This window comes from Rosa chinensis, chromosome 2, assembly GCF_002994745.2.
Source record: "Rosa chinensis cultivar Old Blush chromosome 2, RchiOBHm-V2, whole genome shotgun sequence".
NCBI lineage: Eukaryota > Viridiplantae > Streptophyta > Magnoliopsida > Rosales > Rosaceae > Rosa > Rosa chinensis.
Genome location: NC_037089.1, coordinates 71,752,433 through 71,765,374, shown reverse-complemented (window position 1 = coordinate 71,765,374; position 12,942 = coordinate 71,752,433). Strand labels below are relative to the sequence as shown.

Sequence of the window (12,942 nt, the reverse complement as noted above, 5' to 3'; positions counted from 1 at the left end):
GTTTTGGATCAGGTCTGGTGCTTTCGGGGTTCGCTTATGCCTCTCAGCGGTGGCAACATGTTGTTGGCGGGGTTCCTTGAAGCTGGGCGGCGACGACATGATTGCGGCATGGCGTGGAGGCGGTGGCTGCTTGCTGCGTGTGCGCGTTGAGCTCAGCGTAGGGAAGTGGAGGTGGAACGAGCTGGGCCAGCTGTTGGGCCTAGGTGCTGCTATCTTCTTTGGGCTAGTTGGACTTTTCTTACTTTTCTACGTTTGTTAGGGAATTACGCACTTTCGTGCCTCTAGCAAATCCTCTGGAGTGGTAACGACGGAGGATTCTCAAGACAAGAACTTGTGCCTAGTATTTGCTTTGGAGTCTAGTGCTATGTGGGTTAGCTACTCTAATTGTACACCAATTGAGGTCTCCAGGCAATTAGGGTTTTTATAACAAGAAGCTTAGATAGTTTTGGGTTTTGAGCTTTTAGCTAGGCACTTTAATAATTGAGCGCATTTGTCTACAGTGAGGGTCACTTGTCATTTGCTTGGCAGCTTGTACCATCTAGAACTGTTAGTATGAGACAGCTTGTGATGTATGTGCCTTCTGGCCATTGATAAGTTAATGAAGTTATCTATTTCTCAAAAAAAAAAAAAAAAATGCAGTCCGCTATGTTCCGCCCTGGAACAAAAGCATGTTGTTGAGGAGAAATAATCCGCGAAGCAATGGAAGCCGGTCGGATAGAGACAAACTTTGGGATAATCTTGAATACAAAATTGGCCAATGCAATAGGCCGAAAATGGCATGTGTAGAGCATGCAATTGTATTTTCCATTAATAGAATGTATGCTATAATGGGGATGTATCAGTCAGGCATGCCAGTGCTAATGAACAGGTTACAATTGGTGCAACTCTGACCTCCCAGTTCTGGATTCTCTGATCTTTGTATCCAACATGGTGCCTTCAGATTTCAAGGAGTGCAGACACCTATTATATCGTCAAATAATTGAACCTAATCTATGTATCGATGTGGTTCCGACCATAAACTCTTTATCTACCTATAGATGGTAGGGGGAGGATATATAATGGCCCTTTCGGGCTTGAGTATTAATATATCGACATGATATTATTAAAAAAAAAAAAAAGAGGTCTAATTAACAAATTTGTTGTTTAAAAAGTAAAAGAGAGGTGTAAAGAGCATGAGAGGTCTTGAGAGAAAATTTGGAGATCCCAATAGAAAACTCTCATTATTTTTCATTTACCAAGATCAGATTGACTCAATGTCATCGATTTGGTTTTGTTTTTCTAACACTAGCCTAATTTTTCAAAACCGAATTTGTCAGATACTTCAAAAACTAGCATCTCAATTTTATGCCATTGGGGTTAGCTCAAATAGTGAGGGAGGATTGAGAATCGAATTAAGACTAGACTAGATGAAGGGTTCGATTTTCTTATGATGTAAAAAAATTATAAAAAAAAAAGGGTTTTTGTCCATTTACACCATTTTTAGAGATTTTTTTCCTACTTACCCCACTAAGTTTTTTTAATTCCCTCTTACCCCAAACACTCTAAGGAGGTCTTCCCTAATACCCCATTAAGATTTTTTTTTTGTTTTTATTATTTTTTTAATACCATTTTACCCTCACCTTTGTTACTTAGAGAGAGAGAGAAACCATAGGGGACTTCGCCGGAGTCCGGTCACCGGCCGCCGGATTCCGGCCAACTTCGCCGGAATCCGGTGAGCGGTCGCCGGAATCCGGTCAACGGCCGCCGGAATCCGGTCACCGGCCGCCAGATTCCGATCACCGGCTACCACCCACCGGAAAGTTTTTTGCCCCCAATAGACGTCTATTGCCCCCTAATAGACGTCTATTGCCCCCCAATAGACGACTATCAGCCATGTATTGCCCCCCAATAGACGACTATCAGCCATGTATTGCTCCCCAATAGACGTCTATTGCCCCCCAATAAAGTGGCATTAGACGACTATCAACCATGTATTGCCTCCATTAACCATGTATTGCCCTCCCAATAGACGACTATCAGCCATGTATTGCCCCCAATAGACATCTATTGCCCCAATAGTCTATTGCCCCCAATGGACGACGATCAACCATGTATTGCCCCCCAATAGATGACTATCAGCCATGTATTCCCCCCCAATAGACGACTATCAGCCATGTATTGCCCCCCAATAGACGTCTATTGTCATCCAATAGAACTTTCGGTCGCCGGAATTAGAACTAATTTTCTTAAATTTAGACAAATAAAATGTTGATTAAAGAAAAAAAACGAGGAGATAATATCAATTGAAAATATCTATTGCCCCCCAATAGACGTTTATTGCCCCCTAATAGACATTTAATATACCTCTATTGCCTCAATAGAACTTTCTTTTTAAGCCAATAACAAAAAAATCATGCTTCTGAACTTTTTTTTTTTTTTTAACCAAGCTTCTGATACAGCATTCAATAACAAAAAACCAAATGTCCAAAATCGAATCCTAATTCAAAACTCTGTCAAATCCAATCTATCCAGAAATTAATAAGCCTTAGAATCCAATAACAGTCTGATCCTAAAATCAAGAACTATAACCAAAACCACACAAATTGAAAAGAAAAATTGAAATTCAGGTATTGAGAAGAGCCTGACTGATCCAAATTTGCGAAAAATCAATCGAACAAGGCGACCTCCAACTTCTTGGCCCCACCTCTCCTCCCCATGAACAGCGCCATCTCCTGCCACCTCAGCAGGTCTTGGATCGGGCTGTCCGTAATCACCACGGGGACGCACTCGAACCTCAGAGCCTCTCCGATCCCGGACAGGTCGTCGTCGTTGTACTCGAAGATACAGAACTTGCTGCTGGAGAGCCTCTGTGCATAGATCTGCAGTGTCGACGGCTCCGATTCGATCAGGAACTTCGGGTTGGAGCGTAACCCGTTGACTATGGCAGAATCATTCACCTAATTCGAACTGACGTAGCCCCGATCTGACTCGGGTCTGGGCCGTGATCTGATGCGGTCCGATATACTTGAGCGCCAGACGGCCTGGGACTTTGTCGGAGCCGGAGGTCAATGGGGGAGGGAGGGAGAGGGAGAGAGAGAGAGAGAGAGAGAGAGTGAAGGGGATGAGAGAGACTTCAGAGTAGTGTGGTTGTAATTTTTTAATTGAATTGAGGGTAAAATGGTCATTTGCTATTAGATTGTGTATGTGGGAACAAAAATCTGTTGCTGGGGTAAGTGGGATAAATTTTACCAATTTTGGTGCTTTGAGTCAAGGACCCAAAAAAAAATCTTGGTTTCTGTTTGATGCTGTTCCTTGTGGAAGGGACTGTGGGATAGTGACAAAAAAAAATAAACAAACAATGTAATTCACTTTATGGTAATTGGGTTGGACTAGGTAAAATAGTTTGAGTTGGACCCAACCCAAAATGACAATGATCACCAGTCGAGAGTCGACAGGTTCATTTGGAAGTGGGGGAAATGCTCTGCAGTCGCCACAAAGCAAACTGAAACACTTGAAAGATGTCGGACGCTCTCTGCCCTCGGCTGCAGCAACAAGTAGTTCTCTCCGGTACCGCACTTTGCTTTAGTTCCGAGTCTCTTGATTTAGATTGTGTCATTGTCGAGATCCTCTCATGGCTACCTGCCAAATCTCTTCTCCGATTCCGGTGCGTATGCAAAGCATGGCGGGCCTTGATCTCCGATCCTTATTTCATCAGAAAACACCTCAGCCACATCAACACCAAAATCAGCACCAGCTATTCTCTCCTACTCAGAGAACAAATTTTCCGATCCGTAGAGTACGAAGCAATATTGGAGTATTTGAGCCTTGAGGGTCCTCTTCCGAGCAGAAGGCTTCATTTTCCGGTACTTGATCTACCGTTTGATATTCCTAATATTGAAATCGTTGGTAGTTGCAATGGGTTGATATGTCTAGTACTTGATACTAATGCTGAAGAATCATTTACCTTCATGATATGGAATCCTTGTACTGGAGAATCCCAGGTCCTACCACTACCTCCCTTTCATTCCTCCAATAGTTCTTTTTGGGGGTTTGGTTATGATTCAACCACTAATGATTACAAAGTAATACTGGGTAGCTATAAATCTGGTCATGAAATTGTTGTTGTCTTTACGCTAAAAACGGGTTCATGGAGGAATCTTCAAAGGCTCAACAGGTATTTCGAGGTGAATTGGACAGGGTGTCTAGCTAACGAAGCTCTGCATTGGGTATTGAAGGAAGTGGAAGGCGGTAGGTCAATTGCTTATAACTTGGTGTCATTTGATCTAGCGGAGGAAAAATTTCATGAGATTCCACTCCCCTATCCTCCCAATCCAAATGAAATGCGGGGTTTGATTGCTGAAGTTGGAATTCTTAGTAATTGCTTAACTCTGTACTTCCAAACCATGTATTGTGAACCTGGGTGCAAGTTTAAGATGTGGGTGATGAAGGACTATGGAGTCAAGAAATCTTGGACTGAGGTCATAAACATCCCTTCAGAGGCCCTAGACAAAGAGTATATATACATGACATGCATTTCTGAGAATGGTGAAGTTTTGATGCGGCAGGCTGATGATGGCTCATTGGCATTATATAATCCGAAGGAAAAGACATTTAGGATTGCCATGGACCATGGTGGTTACTGGTATGAAACTGCTACTTATATAGAAACTTTAGTTTCACCATTAAGCGGCAGTACTGGCGCAACCGTGTGAGACCATCCCAACGTGTCACCTTTATTGCAGTCCTTTTGTATGAGATGCTGGATGCTGAAGGCGTATGCCGTGTCTATGTTTTGTTCCTTCTGTATGAGATGCTGTAGTCATATGTGACGATTAGGTTTTTACCCTGCTCACTCAATATCTTATAATCCACTGATTGTTAGAGTTAGAGACTTAGAGGTTGTCAGGAGTGCCACTTTTATGATTCAAGTTCTATCTCAACCGTTTGTTTTTGAGTCATTACTTTTGAGGTGAAAACTGAAACTAATTAGTACTCTATTAAATCTAACTTGTGCTGTTAAGATGACTCGCACTGGTAAAACCTTTGTATGTGGTATGCTTTTGTCTCTTTATGTTGGGCTATTTCGTTGCTTTTAACCACACTAGAATTGCTGCTCAAATTTCAAATTATACTTGCCCCTAATTTATGGTGCAACTGCATGACTTTTCAGAATGCAGCATGGTAAGCTTCATTTATGTTTTGATCTATATTAATAAGAAAAAAATATTCATTCCCCTGGAGTCAAAATCACTTACCTTATTTCTTCCCTAACTTTCACTCTCCTTTTCTCGGGGTTTCGCTTACAATGTTGCAAGTTTGCAAGACAGACTCCAGGTGCGTGTAATATTTGCATCTATTTGTTCAGAACAAGATGATGTGCTCATCCTTCCCACACCATTTTTTTTTTTTTTACACAATTTATCATGTCAATTCAAGCAGGTAGTCTTCAAGAGCGTTGATATATTAACCTCCTCCAGATAAAGCATACTCAGTATTACGTCAATCTATTTATTTGATCCCGTTTCTATACCCTACTATTTGGTTCAGCTGCATAGATTGGAGAGTATGACATGCTAAGTTTCATGACCATGATTTCTCGTTCCTGTTGTGGACATTTGGAACCACTTTCGTTCATAAAAAGTTTAGATCTCTATTTCCTGATCCTACTGAATATAATTGGGACTTTTACCATGAATCTCTTACACCTTCTTTTGTAAGATATTTTGATGCAATTGATACCTGTCTCTCAAAGTCATACTGCATATATGGATAATTTCTATATCTCTATTTTGTCTGTGTATATTACTTGGGCAATACTTGCGATAAAACATTTGATCTAGATATTTTGATGGAAACCTTAATGAGAGGGTTTGTGATTTTACTTTGGCATCATTTCTACCTTCCAACCTTGAATTTTCACTCTAGTGGATACCTAAGTAATACCGGCCAAAACCAAAGCACTCTTTATATAGTAGTGGGGAGTGAAATTTCTATTAATTAAAAACATTTGTAGTCTAGAAAACAAGAAAAGGGGGCATACAACAAGACGAGTAGCTAATTTTGTTGCCGATAAGTTAGCTGATATTGGGCAGGATAGAACTAATCCTGGAGTATGGTTTTCTTGTCTCCCCGTTTCTGTGTCCTCAGCGTTCCATTTGGATCAACTGGGCGGGGGTTGTGTTTGTGGTTTTTCGTTGTAGTTTTTCTTTTCTTGTATAAAAAAAAATAAAATAAATAAATAAATAAATAAATAAATAAAATAAAAAAACAAGACGAGTATAATCAAGTTTACAAATACACACTCGATATATATCAATTCAAGTGATTACTAATTCAAAAAAGTACCGTTTTGAATTACACTCACCTTATAACTTCCTAAGAAATAAGTAAATAATAAACATGCAGGGGAAAGGGATCGGATGAAGTACCAGGACTCTGTTTACACAACAGTTGTTACTATAATTTCGCTAAAAAGACCTCGAGAAACTGTATGCCAAGATTTTTTTTTTTTTGAGAAAAGGAGATAATATCATTCAATTATCCATGGCCAAAAGGCACGTACATCGAATGCTGTTTTACACCAAAATCATACACGGTATAAGCTACCAGGCAAAGGACAGGTGACCCTCACTGTTAACACATGCACTCACTTATTGAGCCTACATACAGGAGATCAAATCCTCACTACAAAACCTCTCTTTTGAAAAGTAAACCTAGTCGCCTAGAGACCGCAATTGGTGTACAACTAGAGAGAACTAAGAAGCAAGTAGTAAAAGACTCAAAAGTCAAGTACTAGGCAAGGAGACCCGGGAACCAAAAGCTTCCCATGTCCTTGTCTCAAGAATCCTCTGTCGTAACTACTCAAGAGGATTTGCTAGAGGCACGAAAATGCGTTGTTCCCTAACAAAAGTAGAGAGTAATACAAACCTAGGATTCCCAAAGCAAGGAAATAAACTAACTAAAGAAAACTAGATAAAAGGCAGGGCCCACAGACCCCAACCCAACTTCAGCCCATAATAGGCCCACAGCCACTGCCAAAGCCCAGAGAAAACAAATCCAGAAGATGGCCGTCCCCAACCCTTCCCGGCCTTAGACCTGCCTCGCCGCGCCTCCACCCCGTCTCCTCCACTGATGTCGGACAGAAAGACGTCGTCATCGCCGGACCACCAGCGAGAAACACCACCAATCATCATCCCACACCAGGCCGCACCCTGAACTCTGCGCCATAACCAAGCCGGCAACCCGATCACCGTCGACAACCAGTCGAGCCAACATCAGATCCAATCCGTCGAAGTGGCCCTCCGAATGCCGACCGTCACCCGAAGCCGCTACTCCCCAGCAGAGCCCCGAGTCCACTCCGATCCAATCTGCAACCATGGCTCGACTACGCCATCCACCGAGAAAGAGAGGGTAGGACATCCCCGGATCTCCTCCTCCAAGCCTGAAGCACAACCTTAATTACCCGTCTGGCCGCACCCAACGTGCGTTGGCAAGGCCAGAGGCCGTCGCCATTTCCGGGGAATAGCCGGGCAGGCGCTAGCACAGTGTCGGCGGCTAGAGTGACAGAATAGCCGCTAGGGTTGCTAGAGAGGAGAGAGAAGAAGGACTTTTTTTTGTGTATGCCAAGATAAAATAGATGCCCTTGCAGAAATAACACATATACAGGCTGAATTTAATTTTGTTTGGTCGTAACATAGTAGACTGACAAGGAAAAGATAGAGCAGAGGAAAAGGAAGACTTGATGCTTTGATAGGGTGGTGGTAGAAAGCACTCATCGCTTCAATGTGGCACTTTAAGCAATTAAAAGAGTGACCAACTGGAGATAAATAATCTTGACAGCAACAATAATCACACTATAATTATAGTTGAATGCATATATGACTATTACTTAAAATTTTGGTATGTCTTTTGGTTTTTCAAACTAAATACATATTCTTAGAGGCCAAATTAAAAAGAAAAAAAAAACTAGTACATATTCTTAGATTGTTTTAATCAGCGTCTGTCTATAGTAATACTCATTCCACCCGAACAAACAGAGCTACTTCTTGAACAATAATTTGGATTGCCTTCATAGGCACAACTGAAAAGCTTCATTTCCTGGAACATTACCAAAGTTGTATGAAGCAGTATCAGTATGGAAAACAAACACTATAATATATACTCTGTATTTCTGTGACTCTTTTTTATCAGCTAATATTATTGAATACTATAAATTCCACCAAGTTTGTATATGTGACTTTGCAGTTTCATCAATGGTTGATACGCTTATGGAAGGATGGACCTAGTGGACAGTGGACTAGGAAAGTAGGAGGTGGTGCTGGAATTGGAAAAGGTTACCTTGTTTCAGTGACTAATAGCAGTAAACTGAAAGATCTTTAACAATGGAGTTATGCCATAGCTTCAAGGTTTCCCAGCAACACGTATCCAATCAACTAATGAAAAGAAGTTTGGTCTGTTTGGCTCCAAAACCAGCTGGTGTGCAAACAGTCTCTTTTGAGCGTGTGATTGCGCAGGCGTGCCAGCACCGTGGGGTGCAGTCGTTGGGGTAGTCCCTTGACCTAACTTCTTCTTCAAGCGCTGTGGACGGGGAGAACACCAACCTCGTCACAGGGTTCTTTTCTTGCCTTTTGGGAAAGGACTTTAGCCTTACGGGTAAGGACTTTGGTTGTGATCTTTTCAGTCACCAAAATCGATACTCAACGTTGTAGGTTGAGCAGAGGGGTTTGCTAAAACGTATCTTTAGCTTCGCTGGGTTGCGAGGGCGTTACCCTTTCTTCGCTGGGTGTATCGGTGGCAGTAGTACTGGCAGTCGGCTCGCGAGGAGACTAGGACTAGAAGCACGGTCGCCGGGTTGATCTGGTGATGCTGACAATCGGCTCGCGAGGAGACTAGGACTGGTGAGCGGTCACCGGGTTTCAACGAGGTTGAAGGTTTGCTCCGGGGAGGCTTTGTAATCCCTGGGATTGATTGATTAGAGAGAGAGGTCTTTTTCTGTATCGTCTTTAGCCTCTATATATAGGCTGCTCGTAGATTCACTTTCCAAATAGGAATGAAATACTATATTTTAGGCCACAGTTATTGGCCTTGAATCAAATCAAAACTCTTAATAGTTTTGATAACTATCGTAAGCGATAATTAATAATTATCCTCTGTCGTAGCTAGAATGTAGGTAAGGATTAATTGCCTCTTAGAGTCCTGGATGTAATCTCTGGATGCGAGCAGTAGGATATGCACATAAGATATATGCCTTCGCGAGCACTCGTCGTAAGGATTTCGTAGGTCGCGGCATGCAATTATAAAGGATGCTTGTTTATTTGTAATCAAGGGCGACTACATCCTTCTACATGTCGTACATCCAACCACCCATGCAATATATATATATATATATATATATATATATACAGATCCTATCCAGAGCGAGGCATCGCTTTGAAATTTCAGAGCGAGGTTAGGGTTTAGGGTCACTTTTCGGTCGCATATCCACATCTCAACTGTTCAGTTTTTAGGTACTAATGTATAGATCATTTCTGCAAAATTTCAACGAAATTGATGGTCTGTAAGGTATCTAACTCGCTTAAACCAATGGACGAACTGAATCTGTAAGGTATATATATATATACAGATCCTATACAGAGCGGAGCTCCGCTTTGAAATTAACTTGTGAAGTTCGAGTTTTCGGTCACTTTTCGGTCGCATATCCACATCTCGACTGTTCAATTTTTAGGTACTAGTGTATAGATCATCTCTGCAAATTTTCAGCCAAATTGATGATAGTTAAGGTATCCAACTCATTTAAACCAATGGATGAACCGAATCTGTCAACCTGAACCGTACTAGCTTTAAGGCAGTTATCAATGCCTTAACGATCATCATTTTGACTGAAAATTTGCAGAGATGATCTATACACTAGTACCTAAAAACTGAACGGTCGAGATGTGGATATGCGACTAAAAAGTGACCCAAAACTCGAACTTCACACGATTAATTTCAAAGCGGAGCTCCGCTCTGGATAGGATCTGTATATTATATATATATATATATATATATATATATATATAGCCCACGTACTCATGCATGCAGCTTGCATAATTAACCTGTATACAAATCTTCTGTTGATTGCCATCAAGCATGGTTATGCCTTAATTGCAATATATATGTATGTGTAGCCTTGATTCTTGTGCCATGCATGCATCACGTCCTCCTCTTTCCTTAATTGATTAAAGCCATGATCTTGTTGATCTTTTGCCAAATATGTCCATTAGAATCCTAGCCAAATACAACCACGAAGCCATCTTTAATGCAAAGATCTTTCCATCTTCGTAGCCAAGTAAACCACTATTAATTATCAAATCTCTTTATAATTACTAGTAAATCCATGAATATCACGATTCGCCTCAGGATTGCTTGATCTCTAAGTAGGCTTTATTTAGCCTCCAAACGATATATTCCGAACTTGTCGAAAATATATAACTTGGGCCACCGATATTGGCCCGGTTTTCTTCGAGTCCCCTTTATCGGAAAAAATGTTATTTTGGGTTCAAACATGGTCAATCTTGGAGAAATAATTGGATAAACAGCATGTGCTGTTTCCAGATATTCTGTTAAAACACTTGTACAATTACAATGCACGAAATATTAATCAAGTTCCACTCCCACTCATGAACAAAATTTGTTTATATATTTAATTGTCTAGATCGATGAACGTATGTGGGAGGTGGGATCAGAGATTTGACTTCCTTCCAATGTAACAAAATAAATCATCTCCTTTTCAGTTTGACACTGTTTCCTTCCAAACACTTGAAAGATGTCGGACGCACTCTGCACTCGGCTGCAGCAACAAGTAGTTCTCTCCGGTACCGCACCTAGCTCCGAGTCTGTTGATTTAGAATGTGTCATTGTCGACATCCTCTCACGGCTACCGGCCAGATCTCTGCTCCGATTCCGCTGTGTGTGCAAAGCATGGCGGGCCTTGATCTCCGATCCTTACTTCATCAGAAAGCACCTCAGCCGCATCAACACCAAGATCAGCACCAGCTATTGTCTCCTACTCAAAGAAAAAATTTTCCGATGCGCAGAGTATGAAGAAATATTGAAGTGTTTGAGCCATGATGGTCCTCTTCCGAGCAGAAGGCTTCATTTTCCGGTACTTGATTTTCCGGTCCTCTTCCGCCGAAGGTTTGATATTCATAGTTTTTTTATCGTTGGCAGTTGCAATGGCTTGATATGTCTAATGGTTGGTATTGATGCTAGAGAAACCTACACCTTTATGTTATGGAATCCTTGTACTGGAGAATCACAGGTCCTACCACAAACTCCCCTTCATTCCTTCGAACGATGTTTCTGGGGGTTCAGTTATGATTCAACCACTGATGATTACAAAGTAATACTGGGAAGCTATAAATCTGGTTATGAATTTGTTGTTGTCTTTATGCTAAAAGGGGGTTCATGGAGGAAGCTTGAAAGGCTCAACAAGTATCACTACTAGAAAAACCCCCCATCACACACGGATGAGAATCCGTGTGAAATTGTAGTATTCCATACGGAAATCCGTGTGAAAATGCCAATACACACGGTACAACGACGGATTAATAATCCGTACGTATTGCTGGCGTTGCTAATGCTACTTTCACACGGATTTTTGCTATCCGTGTGAATGTATTTGATGGGTCCCACTTAAATCACAGCTCCAGCAATTACTCCTGAAAAAAAATAAAAAATCTGTGTGTATGAAATATGTTTATTAAACTTTTATTAAATTATTTACATATTTATTTTTTGGTCCCTCCATTTTTTGTGCTTTTCATCCCCATATCAATACCACCATATCAATACCACCAATCCATGGGGCAGGAAGAGTTCCAACTTCCATTACAGCTTGTGCTGCTGGATGCCATATCTTCAGAAACGCGACCCAATCCATTCATCTGAGCTGCGACCATTCAATATAAGCCACTACTCCTGCTTCTCAGATAATTTACATATGAAGGCTCCGGAGAGCTATAAGCATCCCAACACTGCTGGTTCTAGGTGGCCATAGAACCCAGAAAACTCTATGGCTTGAGGTAGAAGACCCATAACGATTCAAATCCAAAATGGAGGATATGGGAAGAGAAATAGGTCGAGAGATCCTATTAAAACAAGCAAAATTAGGCAGATCTACAAGAAATTGTAAGGAGAGGAAATTGAATATTTAATGACGGTATTAGTGATTTAGTGTATTACCTTTGCTTATCAGCTTATGAGTTCTTTGCAATTTCTCCAGTTCTCCTCACTATCATGAATCTGCAATTGACCATTTCAACCAGTTAATCACCTCATCCGAAATCAACCCATTGCAATAATACGGTTATACCATCAATAATTCAAGAATTCATTCAATTCAAGATTCAACAGACATCAACTGGAAAATGGAAATCCAAAATCAACCCATTTCAACAATTCAAGGAATCAAGGCTACGGTCTATTGTCTATACCATTACCATTACCAACAACTCAACAAGTCACAAGATCAAATGATCAATTAGATCAATATACGATATGATGGATTCCCAATATATGAATTACGAAATGAATCATATGATGCTCTGATGCTCACCCAGTCACCCAATCACCCAGAATAGCAGAAGTGTAGAACTCCAGATGATGAGAATTGAGAAGAGGAGGCAAGGTCGCAAGGAGCCGACCAAGCCGTCACCAGTCGCCACTGGCCCAGGAGTAGAAGAAGACGGAGACTCGAAGAGGGAGAGAGAGATGAGTGTCAGATTAGTCTGAGGGAGAGATTAAAAGAGATGGATTTTGAGAGAGAAATTCGAAGAGAGAGATGAGTGTATTTGAGATAATGAAGAGGATATTGGACTTATCGAAAACACTTCACACAGACATCTGTGTGAAACAAAATATTTGTTAGAGATAATGTACCAAATATAATAAGTTTATTAAATTTATTTGTTTTTGTTTTATTTG

The 12,942-nt window shown here is 41.0% G+C and overlaps 2 protein-coding genes and 1 long non-coding RNA gene across 3 annotated transcripts; 2 read left to right on the top strand and 1 right to left on the bottom strand.

Moving 5' to 3' along the window:
- Positions 1-3,497: 3,497 nt before the first annotated feature.
- LOC112188306 (F-box/kelch-repeat protein At3g23880) lies at positions 3,498-4,691 on the top strand. The gene has a single exon (XM_024327403.2). It carries the CDS (start codon positions 3,498-3,500, stop codon positions 4,689-4,691), a length of 1,194 nt encoding a protein of 397 aa, XP_024183171.1.
- A 6,092-nt stretch (positions 4,692-10,783) lies between these two features.
- Positions 10,784-11,464, top strand: LOC112184932 (putative F-box protein At3g16210). Its single transcript, XM_024323157.1, has one exon. The coding sequence runs from the start codon at positions 10,784-10,786 to the stop codon at positions 11,462-11,464; it is 681 nt and encodes a 226-aa protein (XP_024178925.1).
- Positions 11,465-11,702: 238 nt separating this feature from the next.
- LOC121051410 lies at positions 11,703-12,734 on the bottom strand. The gene is made up of 3 exons (XR_005805648.1): positions 12,575-12,734; positions 12,202-12,261; positions 11,703-12,107 (listed from the first exon to the last, which is right to left on the bottom strand). It is a non-coding gene; the product is annotated as an uncharacterized LOC121051410 (long non-coding RNA).
- Positions 12,735-12,942: the final 208 nt, after the last annotated feature.

Excerpts from the sequence above, each read along its gene's own strand:
- LOC112188306 (XM_024327403.2), top strand. The coding sequence starts at position 3,498 with ATGTCGGACGCTCTCTGCCCTCGGCTGCAGCAACAAGTAGTTCTCTCC.
- LOC112184932 (XM_024323157.1), top strand. The coding sequence starts at position 10,784 with ATGTCGGACGCACTCTGCACTCGGCTGCAGCAACAAGTAGTTCTCTCC.